Source organism: Castor canadensis, chromosome 6 (genome assembly GCF_047511655.1).
Source record: "Castor canadensis chromosome 6, mCasCan1.hap1v2, whole genome shotgun sequence".
In the NCBI taxonomy this organism is placed as follows: Eukaryota; Metazoa; Chordata; class Mammalia; order Rodentia; family Castoridae; genus Castor; species Castor canadensis.
Genome location: NC_133391.1, coordinates 112,518,405 through 112,540,813, shown reverse-complemented (window position 1 = coordinate 112,540,813; position 22,409 = coordinate 112,518,405). Strand labels below are relative to the sequence as shown.

General features: G+C 41.6%; 1 protein-coding gene across 4 annotated transcripts in view; it reads right to left on the bottom strand.

Moving 5' to 3' along the window:
- Positions 1-467: 467 nt before the first annotated feature.
- Serinc5 (serine incorporator 5) overlaps positions 468-22,409 on the bottom strand; it is a 98,613-nt gene continuing 76,671 nt past the window's right edge. For all 4 annotated transcript variants that reach the window (XM_074077216.1, XM_074077218.1, XM_074077215.1 and 1 more), the window contains exons 7-12: positions 22,118-22,213; positions 19,105-19,231; positions 12,242-12,308; positions 9,218-9,257; positions 8,105-8,249; positions 468-5,131 (exon numbers count right to left, since the gene is read on the bottom strand). In XM_074077216.1, coding sequence (XP_073933317.1) covers positions 4,984-5,131; positions 8,105-8,249; positions 9,218-9,257; positions 12,242-12,308; positions 19,105-19,231; positions 22,118-22,213 — 623 coding nt within the window. In that variant the 3' untranslated portion in view covers positions 468-4,983. The remainder of the gene's footprint in view (positions 5,132-8,104; positions 8,250-9,217; positions 9,258-12,241; positions 12,309-19,104; positions 19,232-22,117; positions 22,214-22,409) is intronic.

Below are 22,409 nucleotides of genomic sequence, written 5' to 3'. Positions count from 1 at the left end.
CATTGTACCAGCATGCATGAGGTCCTGGGTTCAATCCCCAGCAAAAAAAAGAAGAAAAAGAAAATCAAAGTCATAGAAGCAGAGCAGAATTGTGGTTAACAAGGGCTGGGGGGGTTGGTGATGTAAGTCCAAGGACACAAAATTTTAGTTAGAAGTTCAAGAGCTGCTATGCAACATGGTGACTACAGTTAATACAAAAAGGTTACATTTTAAGTGTTCTCCCCATTAAAAACTAATATATTCCAATTAGCTTAGTTTAGCTATTCTAGAGTATATCTGTATTTCAAAGCATCATATTGGATACCATAAAATTATACAATTTTTATTTGTCGATATTAAAAATCAGCACAAACACTTCAATGCTTAAAGGAGACCTGATTGATGTCTGAAGGCAGAATCTTTGGAAGACACTAACTGCAGGGCTTACATTATATATGCACCTCTCAGAAAGGGAAAGAAGACCATGGTTTTCAATTTTACACTTTATTAAAGTTCAGAGTTAACAAGTTTTGAGTTTTTAACATAGGAAAAGACTGGTCAACTTCAGCTGTTTTATAGAAAAATTAGCAATTAAAAAAACCTCAAATACGAATCCATAATTGGCTCTGTGGCTAAAGGGGAAAAATAACTATTTAAAAAGTTAGCAAAATCTAACCTTATCAGAGACCTTCATAGATTTCACATAGTAGACTTACCACACATAATTGCATTTTCAAATTCTAATACAGCAAAATGTAACCACAAAATTTGGCTACAGATTGTTTCAGAAAAGTAAAAAATTAACAGTTATGACTATAAAATTTTTGTAGTAAAAAATCTTAAATCTTTAATAAAGGAAAACAAAAACAATCCTCTTAAGTTTCTTATAAATAGCTCTCAAGACATATATTATGCATCTGCTGTAAGATTTCTTTACCTGAGAGAATTTCCCAGAATCCTTTATCCCAAAGGATTACCTTAAAGAATTCTTCCATCGTTTTCACCTTATGAGTATGATTAAACTCCCATCAAAGTGGACTTGAACATACACAGTATGCCCTTCCCCGGGTGTTTTATCTGAAAAGATTTTGCTTTAAAATAAAAACTAAAAATAATATCTCTTTGGTAAAAGTCAAATATTTCAACTTTTCAAAATGACCGTCTCTGTGAATGATTTACTGAGGAAAAAATGAGAGAGAGAGAGAGCGCAATGTCTAGGGTCTGTATTAGCAGCTCTCTGTCCCATGAAATCGCAACTTCAACTTTAGAGAGCCCATATCTGCAAAACTCAGGAAGTTACAGAGAATCCTACAGAGAATTCCACGAGCCAAAGTCTACCGCATTGTCCTGATGGAGGAGGGCTCAGTGTTCTGGGGTTTTCAAGGCCTCAGCTCAAGGTCAGACCCTTACTGGTTATGAAGTGAAGCCCTCTTTCACTTCCAAAAGGTTTAGGACGTAAGAACACACAAAAACGAAATACTATTTAGAAAGGCAAAAAAATTAAGGAAGAAAAAAAACCAAAAAAACCCAGGAAGCTTAAATACAGGCTCTGGAATCCCCTTTGCAGGGTAACATGAAGCACCAATGGTGGAAAACAGTCTGGCAGAAAGTAACAATTTGGGAGGGGGAAGTTAACACTACATGGAGCTCATTCCTAAGGAAGGGTCCTGTGAGGAAGTGGAAATACACAATGCTGTAAGTGGGAACTCTGCCGGCCATTCCTTAAGGGAAACAGAATCCCAAAGTTGTGATACCCTACCCTTCCACCCCCACCCACCTACACCTGCTACTTTATAAACCAGAAAAGAAATCAAATATCTCTTACAAACAATTCCTCCGACAATCTCCCGAGAAACTGTGAGAACAAAACCAAGAAAGCTCCACCTGGTAACGGCATGGTAGGTTTTCTGAAGGCTAGGATAGAAAATAGTGTCTGGTTTTCAGTCAGGTGACATGTCTAAGTACAATGACACGCTCATAAGAATCCCGCCCCCTTGAGTGTTTTACTCATGAAAAAAAGAGGGAAGAACTTCCCAGGTGAGATGCATAGCACAGAGGGAGCACAAATACACACAATTTTTAAAAATCTTCAGTTTTCATTGCTAAAGGAGTCTGACCAGCAGCTTCAGGGAATGCACTTTTACAATTAGATACAAAAACTTGTAGAAGCAAAGATCTATTATTATTTATAAAAAAAAAAAAGACATCAGCGAGTTAATCAAATTAACACTATTGTTAACTCAAAGCAATTGGCACAGTTTTCCAGTTTCTTAAGTCCCATTAGCACAAAAGGTAGGTTTCTCAAACCTATGAATGTTGACTCATCACCTGAGAATTGTTTGAGTAATAATTGTAATTAATAATTAAAGTCAACGTCTTACTACATTTTCTCAGCCCTCAGAGTACAGCCACGTCGCTTTGAACTACACAATAACCTTGCCAAAGTGAGCCGAGAGTGAAAATGTGAGTGACAATGTGAGTGACCGTAACACTTCCTCCTGTGTCACACCTCCCTTCGGAAGGGAACTGCATACTACAGACCCGGACTTAATCAGCTGGAAAAGGAGGGTGGCTGGGCTGGCTAAGAAGGAAGGAAGCTACAAGGAGCTGCCACTGGCACTGTCCTCTTGTTTGCATTTCTCTGAGCTGCTTTCTGCAGAGGAAAGGGGCCAAAAAAGGTGAGCCAAGGAATGTGTGGCCTTTGTGAGCTAGACCTTGACCTGGTGTGAGGGCCAGTTCTGAAGTCATTCCAGCTGGCTGCCAAACCCAGCCTCTACTGGACCCTGGCAGGAGGAAAACAGAGTAACACTGCTCACACCACCACCCAGGCTCTCCTTCATCTTCTTCTCACAGTGTTTCCTAAAGGGGACCTCAGCTCCCCAGAACCCCGTTGTCACTGCACCAGGTACCACAGTGGCCTCTGCCAGGAAGCTGCCACACGCAGCCCCTCTGTCTGAAACAGCCCCAGTTCATGGAGCTCACACTCCCACCGGCTTAAGTAGGGTATCTCAGGGTTAACACACAGCTAATCCTTTTTTGACTCTGGATGTGTCATTGGACTGCTAATACAAAGAACTTCTGCCCTACAAAAAGAAAAAACGGATAAAGTTGACAAACTGCACACATGCACACACTGAGTGCCTTAAGACTGAATCTCAAAATCTGTAAATAAGGCAAATTCTCAAAGGAATTGACCTGTTTTCACTCCCCTCTCCCTTGGAATTCTTGGCAGGAAGGAAAAGGAGTGAGGAGGGATGAAGAACTTGACCAATTTCTCCCACAAGCATCTTGGCACATGAGAGCCAGGCTTACGTGGGACCCAGTTCTGCCCAACTTACACAGATGGGCACAGAAAACTTGTCTAGGCTGAGTCTTCCAGAGAGCTCAAGAGGAGTCCTACCCTGCATGACAAACTAACAGGAACATCCTCATGCATCTCCATCAGGGTCTGTAACAGACTTTCCACTAAGTAAATCTCTTCCCTGACCAAGGGCATCAACAGTGAGATGTGCATCTTGTATTACTCTGCAGGTATGCATTTTGGAAACTCCCGTGGATGCTGTGTATGACTTAACTAAATGCCCTCAACCAGCCTACTTTTCTTCTATGTATATTTAGTCTCTCACACTGCTGTCTAACAGGTATGTCGGGCCAGCCCTGTTGGGGATATGCACCTCAGCACATCTCCTCCAAGGAAAGCATAATGACTATTAATGGTGTGGTCACATTGCAAATGCTGGAAGCAAAAGCTTTTGCTTGCACAAGTTCAAGGGCCTCAGTTCCTCCTGAGTGGATGACCTTAACACCTAAAAGAGGGGTGTGTGCCACAGGCTTCAGCCAAGAAGTAATGTTCTGATAAAGTCCTTACAGTATTATTATTAATGGCACAAAGAAGGCAGAACTATAGCCCTCCATTGTTGAGGCAAAGAATACAACCTAAGTAATGAGTACTGTTCCATAATGACACCAACACCACAAATAAGCGCCATACTTATTGCAGTAACGTGGATCAAGTAGTGATATGGTGGGGATCACAGGGCCATGAAGGCAAATTGTGCTTTTCACATTATTACAAAGATGCTGAACCACCCCCCTCCCCCAGGATAAGGGGCTTCAGGGCAAAGTGAGGACAGAGAGGGAAGGCTGTAATTCCCAGCATCACAACCTCAAAGGGAAATACTGGGGGGGACAGGAGGAAGCAGCTGAATTTACTGAAAGTAAATTTAGAGGCAGGCGCTTTCTCTTGTACCCTATAAATACCAGGAGCTGTGGGTAGGAGCCCTCTGGAGATGAGGCTCTAGGAGGTGAAGTGAGTAAAAGGGGTCTGGATTCTCTCAGGAGCTGGGGACTCAAGATTTTGCATGGTACTTTTATTTGTTTGTTTGTCTGTCTGTGGGACCAGAGTTTGAACTCAGGGCTTGGGCTGACATAGCACACTCTGGTGCTTGATCCACACCTCCAGTCCATTTTGTTCTGGTTATTTTGGAGATGGGGTCTCACAAACCATTTGCCCAGGCTGGCCTCAAACAATGATCTTCCTGATCTTCGCCTCCTAAGTAGCTAGGATTATAGGCGTGAGCCTATACAATGTTTTCGTTTTTGTTTTTTTTAATAACAAGAATGAAAATGACAAGGTAACTTTTATCCTTGTGACAAGATTTGGAACAAACTTTGTTTTGGTAAAAACACATCCAAGGAAGACAGTAATATAACTACTACCTAATAATTAAGGAGAGACATGAAAATACATATATCACCCGATCAGTTTGGTTGAAAATCTCAATTCCCTTGTGTCAAACTGGAAGTATCTTTTTGAACTTCTAAATTTAAAAGCTAATCCAGAGATTTTCTGTTTCCTGAAAGCTTTTTCAGACCCACTTAAGAGAGCCTAGGGTGCTCAGCTTTTCACAGGGTGCCAGTTGCTGCTCAAACTCCTGGCACACTTGTTCAAAGGACACCCTTTCAGGGTGCAGGCCCACTGATCCAAGGGGCCTGCTGACATCTTCACACGGAAAACTGCCGAGAGGGACAGCAGAGGGGTGCCAGCAACGTCCACAGGTACAACAGCACACACACCCAGCAGGAGGCCATCTTGACCCAGAAGATGGACCAGCTTCCGCTGAAGAAGGTTTCAATGCTGGCACTTTCATAGCTGTTGGAAAAAGGACAGCCAGTTATGGTCAGAGCAGAAAGAAAATGGGGGAATGGTCCCTCTCTCTGTTACTAAGTGCTTTCCTTCTTCCTGCCCTGACAAGTCTTTTTTCTTTTAACAACTCAATGGCAATACAATTTACACCCATTTCAAATGTACAATTCGATGATTTTTACTATATTCACAGGCTTGTACAACCATCACAACCAGTTTTAGAACACTCTCATCTCTCTAGACCTCCTGCATCCCTTAGCTACTACCCCTGCATTCCCACTGTCGCCCATGACTTAGCATTCATCAATCTACTTCCTGTCTGTATGGATCTGCCTTTTGTGAGCCAGGTCATATAATTGTAATCATGTGACCTCCTTTGTTTTTCTTTTTTTATTATTCATATGTGCATACAAGGCTTGGGTCATTTCTCCCCCCTGCCCCCGCCCCCACCCCCTCCCTTACCACCCACTCCACCCCCTCCCTCTCCCCCTATCCCCTCGATACCCAGCAGAAACTATTTTGCCTTTATTTCTAATTTTGTTGTAGAGAGAGTATAAGCAATAATAGGGAGGAACAAGGGTTTTTGCTGGTTGAGATAAGGATAGCTATACAGGGAGTTGACTCACATTAATTTCCTGTGTCTGTGTGTTACCTTCTAGGTTAATTCTTTTTGATCTCACCTTTTCTCTAGTTCCTGGTCCCCTTTTCCTATTGGCCTCAGTTGCTTTTAAGGTTATCTGCTTTAGTTTCTCTGCGTTAAGGGCAACAAATGCTAGCTAATTTTTTAGGTGTCTTACCTATCCTCACCCCTTCCTTGTGTGCTCTCGCTTTTATCATGTGCTCAAAGTCCAATCCCCTTGCTGTGTTTGCCCTTGATCTAATGTCCACATATGAGGGAGAACATACGATTTTTGGTCTTTTGGGCCAGGCTAACCTCGCTCAGAATGATGTTCTCCAATTCCATCCATTTACCAGCGAATGATAACATTTCGTTCTTCTTCATGGCTGCATAAAATTCCATTGTGTATAGATATGTGACCTCCTTTGACCGGCGTTTTTTACTTAGCACACTGTAGCATCTATCAGTACAGGGTGAGCATCCCTTATCTGAAATGCTTGGGACAAGAAGTCTTTCCAACTTTTTTCAGATTTTGGAATATTTACATAGATGTTACCAGCTGAGTAAGTCCAAAATCTGAAATTTGCCAAAGTGGGAAACTTTTTAAGGGTCATGTCAGATTTTAGAGCACTTTGGATTTCTAGATTAGGGATACTCAACCTGCAATTCATTCCATTTTATTGCTAAATAATGTTTCATTGTATAGATATAGCACATTTTATTTATCCATTTATCAGTGGGTTGTGTAGGAATTTTTGTCAGTTATGAATTATGCCACCATGCACATTTGTATACAATTTTTATATGAACATAGTTTTCTTTTTGTCTTGGGTATATGCTTAGGAGTAGAATTGCTGGACCGTATTGTAATTCTACATTTAACCAATTAAGAAACTGCCAAACTGGGCTGGCAAAGTGGCTCAAGTGGTAGCGTCCCTGCCTAGCAAGTACAAGGGCCTGAGTTCAAAACCGCAGTACCACAAAAAAAAAAAAAGCTGCCAAACTAATTTCCAATATGGTTTCATTTTGCATTCTTACCAGTATGCAAGAGGGTTCCAACTTCTCTATATCCTCAACCAACATTTGTTAGTGTCTACCTTTGTGATTATAGCTCCCTCCATCCTTTCTCACACTTCCTGTCCCAAAATTCCCTAGGAATTCCTAAAGCATCACTGGGAAGCATTGAAAGTTCTCTCCCCAACTCCTCCTTCTGGAAGAGGTTCAGGAAGAATCTCAAAGAAGTCTTTTCCAATCATTGGGATTGAAACTACCAGCCCCACCCCACTGGTACTCCTATTCCTTTGCCTCATTTCATTTTTCTCCCCAGTGCCCATCACTATCTGATGTGCTGGATCATGGTCTATCTCTCCCACTTGATTACAAGCACTGCCACTAATAACAGTGTGACACCTTGGATTCACCTGAGCATCTACTGAATAAAAGCCAATAGAGAGCTGGGCACTAGGAGCTTACGTCTATAATCCTAGCTATTCGGCAGGCAGAGATCAGCTGAATCACGATTTGAGGCCAGCCTAGGCAAATAGCTTGTGAGACCCTGTCTGGAAAACATAGAAAATGCCCAACACAAAAGCGGGCTGGCAGAGTAACTCAAGTGACAGAGAATCTGCTTAGCAAACGTGAGGCCCTGAGTTCAAATAGTAAAAAAAAAAAAAAAAAAAAAAGCCAGCAATGAGCCACACTGTCTATCCTAAGTTATACTCAAACAAACTGAAACTTTGGATCTGTACAAATAGTATGAATTTCCACATAGGGGCAGGGAAAGTCTGGTAATTTAGGTACTGTTAACTTCAAAAATGGAAAAAAAGATTCATACAAAATCTGAAGTAGGAAAACTGAAAAAAAAAAAAAAAAAAAAAGAGGGTGGTGCTTTCTCTTTAAAAAAAGATTCCTTTTTGTCCCCCTCTAATTACTATGTTTTCCATATGAAGGTAACCTTTCTTTTCCTTTCCTTTTTTGTTTCATTTTGTTTCTAGATGCTGGGGATTGAACCCAGGGCCTCTCGTATACTAAGTGTGCACTCTACCACTGAGCTATACCTCCAGCAAGCTTCTGCTTCTTGAGCACCACCAATGACAGAGTACAAAGGATGCCAGTCTAGCAGTAAGAGCTTCAAACTGGGCTATGAAGGATGAAAGTGTGGTGAGACTTGCAGAGTTTAGCTGACTTGAGGAGACTGGCTCTGTGTCTTGGCGATTTAAAGAACAGCACTGAACTTGATTCTTAAAAGAATCAAATGTGGGGCTGGGGTACGGCTTAATCTGTAGAGCACCTGCCGAGCAAGTGCAAGGCACTGAGTTCAACCTCCAGGACCACCAAAGAAACCCAAAAGGGTCACTCACTGGAACCAGTTGGTCACGGTCATCATCACATAGAGGGAGGCCAACAAGAACACAAAGTGGAAATAGGAGTAGCTGTAGACAGTGCCTTTCTTCTCATCGTAAATGACCCTCGGTCCCTCTTTCACGTTCTGCTGATCTTCGGTGTCTGTGAATTACAAAGGGAACCCAAGTTCAGTGAGTGAACACATGCACGCTCACCCCTTCACCAGCACAACACTTGCTCACTGCACTCCTGGAGGCTGCTGCTGAGTAGAAAAGATGTCAAATGCCATTTGTACCCTCAGGCAACTTCTACCTGTATCATGAGCACCAAACCACCACACCACCGCAGGAACTCCCTTGAAGGATAAATTGCTATGCTTAATTTAGCAGGGCAGAAGAAAGAGCCCTTGAAGACATAAAACACATTAGAACCTTAGCAGAAAGTGAGAGAGTAGCCCAAGAGTTCTCTAGTCCCTGGACTTTTTCTTTCCAAGAAGAAAAATAAGCTGAAGGAAAGAAATGTCCCCAAAATGAGGCACTGAACCTCACTATTTTCTAAATCATTCCTAAAAAAAAAAACCAACTAAAACATCCAGTCAGGTGCAGTGGCTCCTATCTCTAGTTCTAGCTACTTAGGAAGACTGTGGTCCAAGGCCAGTCCCGACAATCAATAAGCAGGGTGTGGTGTGTGCACTTGTGATCCCAGCTATGTGACAGGCACAGGTAGGAGGACCCTGGTCCAGGCTGGCCTGGGACAAATTCACGAGACCCTATCCAAAAAATAACTAAAGCAAAAGGATTGGAAGTGTGACTCAAGGGATAGCGCCCTATCTAACAAAGTACAAGCCCTGAGTTCAAACCCCAGTATTGTAAAAGAAAAAAAAAATCTGCTTTTCCAAATTCACAGTGCAATTTAACTTCAATATGAGCCACAATGTAAAGTGATTTTTCCCTTGCCAAAACACCAGCACGAGCTAACAAAACCCAGCTACCCTTGAGGGAGAATGAGAAAAGTATATAAACAGTAAACCAAATTTCCCCTTGCCATTTAAGTTATCAGTGTCTGCATCCCAAATGCCTACAAGTGACAGTTACCATCTGCAGGGTCCAGAGTGAAAGTGCTCCACTTACCCTCTCCATCAGGACCAAAGCAAAAACAACACCGAGCTACCTGGGGGAGCAAAAGCAACAGAGTTAGATGCCTGTTTTCTGTTTCCTATTTCTACATCAGTAAAGCTCTTTGGCTTTTTGTGGGGAGAATGGTTGGAGCTGCCCTAACCTACATACTCAAAAAGTGTGACCAAGCATCTGTTCTTTCCCAAATGCTGGTGACAGAGAATACCACGGGCAAAGATGTGTCACTTAAGTACCCTTAAAAGAACCTGGTGCTTACTGCAATTACTGTGATCGCTGGAAGCAAAACCTCCAGATTTCTGCTCCTTTCTTTATAGGCTCTGCTCAGCTCCAGAGCCACCCCACCCAAAGGCAAGACCTTCTTGGGTACACCCATTGAATGACAGACCATGTGTAAAAAGTGTAAAAAGGCCCAGCCGTTAGGACCACCTGGGTACACTCTGAGGGATCGCCTATGTTCTGGAACAACCCCTGGAGTTAGTGAGGTTTGTCCAGCCTGCACTGCCCTTTAAGTTCACCTTCTTCCCAATTCTGCCCCTTCCCCTTCTGCTCCTCCCTCCACTAATAACCATGCTGCCTCTGTTTTCATTCTGGAAGACTCAACCTGAAACTACAGTGAATGACAAGGATGTACTCTCCTCACTCCCTTCTGTGGCTCTGCTTTACAGGCCACCTCATCAAATCCTCTTCAACTTCTGAGGCCAGGATTAGGCTCCTGTTCACAGCTGAAGAAACTGAGTCAGGCAGGTTAAATAGCTCTCCTGAAGTCACCAAATTAGCTCAATGACAGAGTTGGGACCCAAATGCAGGATGGAGACCCCCATCCATTGTGTCCAGGATTCACAACACGTGACATGCTGGAGCTGACAGAATCTGAAATGGGACATGAAGGAATTTCTTATTAAAATCAGACTGCCGGAGCCAGCAGTGTGGTTCAAATAGTAGAGCACCTGCCTAGTAAAGTGTGAGGCCTTGAGTTCAAACCCCAGTATAACAAAGGAAAAAAAGGAGTGGTGAAGGGAGAGGCCAGGTAATGATGAAGAACATTTCTGAGAGCAACAGTGCCCCTGCAGAGAATCTCAGCATTGGAAGATGTGATGTGTCTGATATCTTAATCAAAGACAATCACCAAAGAGTATACCTTGGATTAATGATTAAAGGAAAATGAAATACACAGAGTAAGAAAAAACAAAGCACATGGAAAAACCAAGATAATTAAACAACAAACAAAATAGTCAGTCTGCTGAATCAGCCGCAAACATGGATGGATGGGATGCTTGCCTCTGAGGGATAGTGCTTTTTGAATTTCATATTGTATTTCTTACTTATTCAAAATGATAATCTTCATGAAAAGAAATGAAGTTGTGAAAAATGAATACATGATTGCAGAAACACTGATAAAGAGTAAAAAGCACAATGTGTACCAGTCTGGGAGGCATTGGGTTCTTGCTATTTCCTAGCAGAAGATACGTGAACTGCAAAAAACAGAGAGGCAGGACCAAGGATGAGGGAGCTTAAGCCTTCGTCCCATTTGTACAGCTCCAGGCCAAGCGCTTGTTTCCTTTCTCCATGGCAAGGAAACTTGTAATAGGGGCACCCTATCCTTGACAGGCCTTGGATCATGTGATGCAATGTATGATTCACTAATTCATGCAGTGGGCCCAAGACACAGTAAGCTGAGGTCCTAGTTCTTTTGAAGCTTAAGTTACCACTAGAAAACATCAGTCCTTTCAAAGGTGTATCCTGTGAAAAATGATGCAGGAGAGCAAACCCACAGGCTTAAAGGAAAACACTGGGTTTCCCCTCCAAGTAAGAACAACATTCTTTCTTAAATCTAACCTAGAGATTTGCTGTTCTTTGAACTTAAACTCTCTGTACACAATAGGGACATTGAAACCATAAAGGTCCAACCACAGCAGGTGGCCACCCAGTCAGTGTTGAGAACAAACGCCTACTTTCTAGAGCCCATTCTCTTCTGTACAACCTATTCAAATCCCAGCACAGTTTTCTCCTCTAAGTGACAAAAAGAGCTGGTAAATGATGCTGGCAGAGTGACAAGCCTTCATAATGGTCCACTATCTCTGGGTCAGGTGCAGGAAAGACCATCCCTAGACATGCAGCTGCAGAGTCAAGAGCCTGTATCTGGACAGACACTCAGCTCTTCCACTTACAGAAATCATTAGAATGCAGCCAATGGCTGAGTGCCAGGCAAGGCCAGCAGCAGGGACCAGAGGACAGCAGCTGAGCCCCTGGGCAACAGGGTCAAGAATAAGACTCTGGGACCATATCCTGGCAAATAGAAGCCTGTCTTAACTTTTATTTTTGGATCAGGGCTAAATCTTTTCCTGATTGTCTCTATCTCACTAACCTTTCTGACTATGGTACATGTTCCATCAAGAGCCCCACATAGCAGCTGTGGACTGTTCTGATGCTTTGCACTTGCAGGCAAACGGTCACCAATGTATCTACTATTCATAATTCTTCACCCAATGACTTGCCCACCTGATGGAACTGATATACGATTAAGGCAGTCAATGTATCAAACATGTTTGGCACAGTGTCTGCATGGAGTACGTACAGTTCCTTCCCTTCTCTGTCTTTCTCTCTTCCTTCAGAACAGCTGTTGCATAACCTCATAGATATTCTGTGTATGGACGGGTGGATATAAAACAGATGAAAAGACTAGAAGTTAAAAACAAACAAACAAACAAACAAACCAAACAAGAAACATCCATACTCTTATTATGACCTAAGGAAAGAGCAAGGTAGAGCCTGACAAGGTTACCCAAGCCTCTGGTGGGGACAGCCAACATTGTTGGAGGAAATGCAACAATTGGTTCATTCACTTTAATCCCACAGTATATACAGGACATTTCTTTTTCTATACAAAAATCTTATTCTTCCCCAGGCAGAAAAAAAACAGGATCATGGAGTGCAGACTGATAAACACACAAACACAAAAGGCCTTCATGGGAAATGAGTCTTGTGTTGAAGCAGGACAAGAAAAGAAAATGAACTTACCTCCAGTTCAGGAGCTGCATACCGCCCCTGCAGAGCATCAGAACTGGATCTGGTTGTTGATGTCAAACTAAGAAACAAACAGAAAATTAGCTGGTCATGTTAACATGTAATGTCACCTGGAAGGAAACAGAAATCTGCCTGGCCAATGCCCCAATGAGAGGCTCACAGTAACCTATAGTTCTGGTCCTTAAGTGAAAGTCCACTGTCCTCCTTACCCTCATCTGTGGACTTAACCAATCTCAGATCAGAAATACCTGGGGGCTGGGGTTTTATCTGTACTGAACACATACAGATTTTTTTCCCCTGTCCTTACCCTAAAGGATACAGTATAGTGACTATTTACATAGCATTTACATTGTATCAGGTATTACAAATAATCTAGAGATAATTTAAAGTAAATGGAGGATGTGTAGGTCATATGCAAACGGCACACCTACACCATTTTCTATAAGAGACTTGAGCATCTGCAGATTCTGGTGTTGGAGGAGGGTCCTGGAACTAATCCTCAACAGACTCTGAGGAATGACTGCAATCTATTTTAATATTCTACTTTATTTCCAAACTAGCTGGCTGAATTCTACAGCTTCTGTCTTTTTATGTGGAGCACATTAAATCTTTCATGCAAGAAGTGTGTACTTAGAGAAAGATGTCTTCTGTCTTCATTTTCACTATCGGTCTTTGCTTTTCCTCCCTCAAATGCTAGAATAACTTCCTGATTTCACATTTATCTTTCTTCCCCTTGACCAGTCTCACTTAGAAGGGATCAAAGGTGATGGGAGAGCCCAAAGGAGCAATAGAAAAGCAGGAGGATGGCAAGTTCCAGGCCAGCCTGGGCTACCTAGTGAGACCCTGTCTTGAAAAATCAAAAAGGAAAAAGCGAATGAATTTTTAAAAAGCAAAAAAAGGCATGAATGCAAAGGCCACAGTCATTTACTGTGATAGTCAGCTGATGGCAGAATGATGTTTTTTCCTTTGAAAATTTAGCAGAGTAGTTCTCAGTATATTACAAAAACTCCTCCTACTATTTTCCCCACCCCAAAAAGGTGAGATGTTATAAAATTTAGCTTCCAGGGTAAACACATTTATTTCCCCCAAAAAACAAAAACAGGAAACATTTTAAGCAAATTCAAATATACACAACACTTAGGATTCTAGCTAACTTTATAGATGCATTTAGCAAAAGTGTGGAAGGTTTACTATGTGTCAGGCCCTGTTCTGAGCACTGGGGACTCCTCAGTGAAAAAGGCAACAATCCTGCCTCATGCAGAGATGGGGGTGAGTGTCACTGCTCAAAAAGCTGGTCTGCTGGTGGAGGGCAGAAAGTAAGACTCATCTGCAGCAAATTAACCCATGACGCGGCATGGCCTTCTTTGCTCGTACCCTCTTTCCCGAGGAAAGAAGAAATCCATGAGCTATAGAGAAGCAGTAAGAAGCCTTGCTCACAAAGCAGTCCTCTGGGATCCATGCCTCTTGCTTCTTCTGTACTTATTCAAGATCAGCAGCATCACTTTCACATCTGCTTTGAACAGATGGACACTGGTCCAGGCCCAGTGCACTCCCACTTCCTGACTGGGAGCCGGGTCAGATGCAGGATGGAAATACTTGACCACTGGCTCTGCATCCAAGGAATCTACACATCTGCTCCTGCACTTACGACTGCCCTGTATTTTGTGCAGATGGACTATGCTTTAGTAGAGCATAAAGTTTCCATAGTGGAGAGCATAACTCTTAATTTTTGGATGAGATTAGTGTCTGAAATATTCATCTAGAAGATGATGACTATTCTTTATGAGTTATTATAAACACTCCATTTTATAAATTCTTTGGAATAAGTGTTTCAGAAAGACGTAACTTGACTCTAACATCTCTGTCATTTCAATTCCACTATCACAGAGCACTAAAACAGGAAGGTTTTACTTTTATTGTAAAAATATTTATATCCAGTTCATCATTATTGACATGTGACTTCTCCAAGTAGATGTTACCATAATACAAGGCCTTTATTTAGTCATAGCCTTTCCCTATAGAGCACTCTTGATATTATCAAGAAAATACTAGTTTTGTAGGCTCTCTAGGCCTAGGAAATTCTTATGGTTGGCATGCAAGCTATTACAAAGACCCATCTATTTGACTTTGTGCTATAAAACAACTCCAAGGTCATCTTTAAGATCTCTCCAGGGGTAAGGAATATGTGACCTTAGCCCAGTACTTCCTACAGGGGAGCAGGAGACTAATAGCACTTGATTGAGGCAATACTTCAAAGACGTCAACCGCACTGCACCGCACCAGCACCAATACCAGCACCAGCACCAGCAGGAGCAGTATGTTTACTTTCTCTGGGCCCCACCTAAAATGTCCCAGTGCCTTGCATCCTTAAGACATCCCCCAAAATGTGTTCCCCCCTTTCCTTCCCCTCCTGAAACCACTGCAGTACCCAACACATCCTCCGTATTTCCTCCATATTGGCAGAGTGAATCACAACGCAGGGCTCCTTGACCTCCTGGCTTTAGTTGAATATGGTGCTGCCAGTCTCCTGCTCACAGAAAATCTCTAAAGAACATACCCAGACTATGTTATTGGCAATCATGGATCCTGGCCTCCCAGATGGACTTACAGGGCAGGCCCTGGACCCCTCCTATGACTACTGCCAACCTTTGTGTGACAAAGTTCAAAAAAATTCCCAAGTAGTATGTAATCCATGACTCATGGCTTCCAAAGGAGACCAGAATCCTGCGTGACCTGAGTGAGCCCACCCCATGCTCCTAATAGAGCCATGAAGATTTCTAGCTAGCAGGTTAGGCAGTAGCAGAATTCTCAAAATAAAGATAGAAACTACCACTCCTTCCTTTTTTTCTTTTTGTAGTCCTGAGTCCTGAACTCAGAGCCTCATGCTTTCTAGATAAGCACTCTACCACTTGAGCCATACTCTCCAGTCCTTTTGTTTTTTTACTTCAGACAGTGTCTTGCACCAATTTTTCTGGGGCTTGCCTCAGACAGTGATCCTCCTACCTCTACCTCTAGAGTAGCAGAGATTACAGGCTTGCACCACTACATCCAGCCCTCCTTCCTTTTTTTTCTTAAATGAAGTAGCAGGCCCAGAACATACCAGAAGAATAAATAACTTGATGGCTATCTTTTCTCAGTGGAAGCCAACCTTCTCTTCAGTGAGATCACACTAACTGTGATCCACTTGGTCTGCTGAGTTACTGTGAGTGTTCCATTTTGAACTGGGATGTTGTTTAACATTTAATAAAGATTCTTAGTTTTTCTAATTTTGAATTCAAAGGATATTTTCCTAGAGAGCTTAAATACTAAGGAGTTAAGTTTTTTCCTCTTAAGCATAACTAACAATGAAAAAGACAGGGAACATTTCAGAGCAAAAAATGCATCCTAGTAGTCTAATTATACAAGTCATTCAGCTTACAGTCCTGTCTTAAGAGAGGGGTATTACCTCAAACCATTCCTGGGATTGGGGGTGGGGAGACAGTCTGCCAACCTGTCTCTCCAAATCCTCCAGCAAAGGAGACTCAAGAAAAGGACTTCTGAAATTGGGGTAGAGCACTGCAGGAACAGACTTCATCCCTTTATGTCCAAAGAGGGAAGTGACCTTGACAGATTCCAAGATCCTGTCTGGCCTGATGGCTTGAGCTTAAAGTCAATGGAGTAACAACCTCAATCAAAATCTGGAGAGCAAGGAGGGAGTAAGGAAATCGCTGGTGGAGGCTGGGATTTGTCACAGCAAGGATGCAGGACTAGCAGGTCTAGAGGAAGGACCTACAGAAAGAGCCATCAAGGAACTCCAGCAAGTTGAATCTCACCAAGGCCAAGGTAAAGGCCTTCCTGGGATCTAAGCTGGGGCTCATTCATAGCAAGAACTCCTGGGAGCCAGGGAAGGGGCCTCAGGAGAAAAGTTTCCCATAGGCAGAAGGCCAGGAGTAAGTTTTGGCTAAACAGTACCTTCGGCTGAGATAACACAGAGAAAAATGTACCTCCCAGTGAGGACCCCAACAGCAGGACTCAAGACAGAAGACAGCCCCTAAAGAAATGGGTTTTGGGGAAAGGGGGAGGGAGACTCCAAAGGGATGAAAGTCATTCAGTGGTCCGAGCCCTATTTTAACCTTACCAAAAGTGATGCCTAGGCGATCTGGGCCTTGCACTGAACATTGGGATGTCTTCTCCTTTAGCCTGCATGCCACCCACTGTCTTCTGGCTCCCTGCAATCACTTTTAAAAATTCTAGATATTGCAATCACGTTCAAGTGACAGTTTCTGCCCAAATGACTGCGGCTTCTTTTTGCATCATGACCCAACCTCTCATTCCTCTTACAGGAAAGAAAATGTAAACTTTAGGAAGTCAAGATTTGAAAAGCCTCTCACTGAGCTGAGGCCTATCCCTATCAGAATTTCCTTTTTTCAAGGGCCTGCTGAGTCCGAATTCACTCTCCTGTGATCTTGAAGCCAGTGTGTTTATAGTGTTCTCCAAACTGACTCCTTGTGGGGCTGCCATGGGTAATTACAGCAGCCATTAATCACCAAAGCTCCATGTGGCTTCACTAACTCCTGGGAGGAATAAATCACCTAGCAATACAGAGTACTCCTGCCCACATGTTACAGAAACACCTCGCGGAACAACCTGGTTATTCCTTATCTCCATATTGGGGTACTGCTGTTTCATGTCTCCCCAACATTGGCCAATAAAGTTATGCAGTTTAATTACTAGCATTCAATAACAACATTTGTTGTTGGCACTTAGATTTCAAATAGCAGCTGTCAGCTTTGAAATTGACATCTTTTGAGAATATCAGACTAGCCCTTGCCAACCCTCCACTATGATGCCTCAATTCTGAAATAGATACTTTATTTACTGTCTTTTATTCACAGTGGCTAAAAAGTGATTTTTCCCCACCCAGTTCTGGGGAGAGAACACTGAACCTTTGCACATGCTAAGCAAGCACTCTACTACTGAGTTATACACCCAGTTAAAAGTGATTCTTTACACCTGCTAAAAATCTGATCAGGTATAAATTTCACACTGCAAAATACCTCCACAGGTGACAATTCTATTTGGTGCACTAAGCAGAATTTATGCCATCTTTTTTACTGATGGTGTATAGCAAATCCAAATTCCCTGTTTTGCCCCTTAAGGAGCAAACATACTTTTCTATGTTCTACTGGGCTTCTGGCAACCCACAAAAAACATATGTTTTTATTCTATTAAATACCTTTATAGATGTTTCTGATAATACAAAAATGATGAAAAGAAATGCTACCACTGCAAAAAACATTTTTTTGTTAAGAACAAAAAGAACAGGCTAGGGGCATTGGCTCAAGTGATGGACATCTGTCTTAAGAAGTGGGAGGACCTGAGTTCAAAACCCAGCACCGTACCACAAAAGAAATAAAGAACAAAAAGAAGAGGCAATAATCAGTGATCCTTAATTCCAGTACAGTTATAAATTCAGCTTATTTTCTTCCTAGATGTTTTCTATATGTAACACAACTTTATTTTTAAAATGCAATGATCTATATGTGCATTTAGTAACCTATTTCTCCCTTGATTTACAAGGATTTTTACATGAAAAATCCACTACAGAAAATAACTGAGTAAGAACCCATGAAGTTAGCCCAATGCTGCTGCCATTCACCACCCCCCCAAAAGCCACAGTAACAGACAAGGAAAGGAAGGAAAAGCTTGAGGAAGGAAGAGCTAAGAATCAGGACTCAAATCTTGGTGGCTCTGTGGGTTTACTGAAAATGTTCACTGACTTGGGCTTGAATCCCATTCACCATCTGGATATAGCAGGTATTCATGAACAATTTATAGAATAAAAACAAAAGGCCAAAACTTGGCACCATGGTCCCTTCTGATGCCAACATGAGACCCTGCCGCACTGTCACGGACTGAGAATCAATGTCAGACAACCATGACGTTAACTACCTGGAAAACGAGCAACCGTTTTCTGGCTAACTCTGAGCAGACTCTGTTTCTGTTGGCCCCTTTGTAAGGCTTGAAGGTATAAGAAGGTATAAGTACCATCACACTTGGAAAGGCGTTTTATTATACAAGCTATCACCACCAGAATTGTTTCAGAAAAAGGAAGTGTATAATGTGTGCATGACAAGTTGAATTTCTTACACACTAAAACTTAATATGCAAAAATGCAAAACAGAAGTAAAACCTAATGTGTAATGGCTACTGCCAAAAGGAAGCTTACTCATCAGAACAGCTACTTCTATCCTTGCCTTCTCTGTCCAGCAATCTTTGAGACATTTTAAAAGCAGAGTAGCCTCCACCATGAGCATCTGAAACACAGCTTGTTTATGTATGTCACACCAACTTTGGGACGTGTTGCCTCACCTACTTAACAGCATCGTGGGGCTCGGCATACAAGAAGAGAGACATTTCCTGGGGCTCCGCATACAAGAAGAGAGACATTTCCTGTCTTTCCTGGACCATCTGCAGAATGACCATGTATGCAATGCTCTGTTCTCATTCCATCAACAATGGGACAAATGCTATTTACTTTGGATTAGAAAGCTGCCAGAATATTCTGGCACATTCTATCTCTTCTTCACTTTGTGACCCTTCCTCTTCAAGAGCTCTATAGCAACTATTAAACTGTCTTTTAAAGGCCATTAGGCAATGGTGCCACCAAATATCATGTATTTATTTTATCTGCCTCATATAAATACAAGTAAGCTAAGGGGAGTTCAAATATGCAGAGTTCATGAAGTAACATAGAGTGTTACTTCTGCCTCAGATGGTATTTGTTTTGATGCCTGATAGTGGCTGAAACTTATTTCAATTCTTTCTCTGTAATTTTAAAGTCTACAAATTGACCTCAAGTGACTCCTAAGACTTACCATGAATACAAGATGCATGCAATCAAAAGGGTGGTACCCAGTCCAATCACCAAGTTTTCATCTCTATACAGTTCTTGACCAAAGTTGGGCACACAGATGGTTACATTCTTCCCATGGTCATCTAGAACTTGAAAAGAAAACCAAGTAATCACAGACAAATTAGAAAGGACTATTGCAATTCACAGGCCCATTCATTTTGGAAAAATTCAGGTAGCTCCGGTGTGACTCAGAGCAGGGAGCCCTACTGCTGCAAACATCTACTGTACCATCAGATTCTACTCAGGCCAGGCTTTTGCTGTTTCAAAACCCCACCATCGCACATCAACACACACATGGAACAAGACCCCCACATTCCAGTTCGGTGCTAAAGACTTTTCAGTCTTGTTCTTTTTCAACATTATTTAAACAAGAGTAAAAAGAAAAATGAGATCCACTTTTCTCTGGGTTCAGCAGTATCTGAAGAGCGGAATAGGGTGCCAGTCCCCAGGTGTGCTGAGGCCAGTCAACAGCCAACACAGAAGCAATTTAATAAGCTCCTGGCCCAGTCTCTTAACCCAGAGAAGTTAGTTTATTGTACGTAACAGTAAACAGGTCACGGCCTCTTTCAGTCTGTAATTTGAGAGCCTCCTAAGGTGGTCTTTTAGCAAAATTTTGAGGCTATGTATGAAGATTTCTATATTACCATCAGTGGTAATTTACTTTTTGCCTAACATTGTATCTTCAATTTTGAACACTCAAGTTACATCTGGTTGCCAACTTGGCCCGAAAATAAGGAACATAAACACAAAACTTAACAGTCTAGAAACCACTTCACATACACATTCTGCTTGAAGTTAGACTAAAATTATCACTAGTATTCACACTGGAAACAGTAAATTTAACTATGTGTGCTGTGGTTTAAAAAAGACCTTTATTCTTAAGCCAATGAAAAACGTTTTAAGAAAAATGAACAAAATACAACTTCTCTAAGTAGTATCCTCTAAAATTAAAAAAAAGTGTTTTCCTGCTTTTAAGTGATACTTGCTATTTAAAAAACTACTGTGAACAAAAACCCTATTCAGTTAAAAACAGATTAATGCATAAAAGTCATAAAAGAAAGTCTTAAAGGACTGATTTAAATTAACTTTAGAGTCAAGGTGGACTTTAAAAAAAATTAACTACAGGATAGACTACACTTACCATAAGACCTCCACTCATCACTTTGTACTATAAACAGCTCTAGGGATAAGACCTACCCATGAATACTACGTGTGCATGCTAAAACCTTCATTCAAAACTATCACAGCATTTGCCTTTTAAATTTGAACAACTTCAATTTTCTATTCTAAGCAGACTATATTTACTTATTTTTATTATTTATTTATTTATTCATATTTTGCATACATTGTTTGGGACATTTCTCCCTCCTGCCCCTGCCTCTCCCTCTCCCTCTCCCCTCAACCCCCCTTGCTTCCAGGCAGAACCTGTTCTGCCCTCTTCTCCAATTTTGTTGAAGAGAAGACATAAGCAATAATAAGAAAGACAAAGCGTTTTTGCTAGTTTGAGATAAGGATAGCTATGCAGAGAGATTTCTAGCATTGCTTCCATGCACATGTGCGTTACAACCCGAATTGATTCATCTCTACCAGACCTCTTCACTACTTCCTGGTCACCTTCCCATAGTGGCCTCTGTTGTTTTAAGGTTACTGTATTAGCTCCTCTGCAGTGGGGACATCAAACACTTTCAAGTTTGGGTTTCCTACCTTTCCCTACTCCTCCTGTAGGCACTCTCCCCTTAGCCTGTGTCCCATGTCCTATAATATTACTGCATTTGTTTTAGGTCTAAAGTCTGCATATGAGGGAGAACATATGATTTTTGGCCTTTAAAGAGACTATATTTACTTAACATGATTTATATAGGATAGAATTTACCCCAACATACACACATTCATTTTCTTATGTGTATATATATATATATATATATATATATATATATATGCATATATGTACACTTATATGTCACAAAAGTGATAAAGATGAAAATGCTGAGTTTAGATATCAAAAAAGAAACTTTGGTATTTTGCTGGCAAGTCTTGGGGGCTCATAAGAACACCTCAGAATATAATAATACTCTCATAGCTTAAAAATCCTTCAAATAATCATTGCAACAACTCCACAATCACAACAGTGAACCCAGCACCTACTATGTGCCTAGAACTCTTCTAAGTGACTGGTACGTATATCTAGATAAGACATTCTCCCTGAATTTTTAAAACCACTCTATGGACCAGGGACTGGTGGCTCATGCCTATAATCCTAGCTACTGAGGAGGCAGACATCAGGAGGATATTGCTTTGAAGTCATCCTGGGCAAAACAGATCAAGAGATCTATCTCAAAAAAAAAAAAAAAAACCCTTCACAAAAAAGGACTGGTGAAGTGGCTTAAGGTATATGCCCCGAGTTCAAGCCCTAGTTCCTCCAAAAAACAAACTAACAAAAAACACTCTATAGAAACAGGTTATAAACCCAGGCAGTCTGGCTCCAACCACTGTGTTCTGTTGTCTTTGTAAATAAATGTCATTTACGATTAGCAGGTCATCTTGAGTTCAAGATCACCGGCTAGCAAATGGTAGACCTGGGTCTGAATCATGCCTCCTGCTTCCCTTTCCTCCATAGTCTTTTCACTCCCTCTGTTACAGTCAAAGAAATAACCTCTGAAAGAAAAGAAAGTAAGAAAAATTTTAAAATGAAGCAAAAATTAAAAAAAAATTCTTCACAACACAGAGAAGCAAAATGTAAACTAGGCCTAAACACAAACTCAAAAGTGACTTTTGTTCATGTCTTTTCCACAAAGGTGGAAGACCCAAACGAAGGAATTTTCATTTTCACAGCCAAGTTAAACACTTTAGTTCGTGAAAAAGTCTAGTCTTCTTGCTTCTTTGATTTATTGAGTCCTTGACATTTCAATAATAGCTCATTCCTCCATGAATGAAAACATTCGTACCGCAAGCACATGCTTCCTACTAAGGCTTACCTACTTCTACAGGTTTGCTGGACAGAGCAGAGAAAGTGAGGTACGTGACATAGCAGCTTATGAGTCCTGACTGCAGGAGCCCGGAGTGTGGCTGTCCTAGAAATGATGAGACAGATGGGAGACAGTTTTTAAGTTTCAGCAGTAAGATGGTACACTCTCAAAGAACAGATTCCCTCCTCCCTGCCAGAATTACACTCCTTAAACATAATGCCACTTCAGAAAAGAGGTACCTCATGTGTCTCTCAGACAAAACTAAAATTTAGTGCAGGGGTGAAGGAAGTGGGGGTCATGC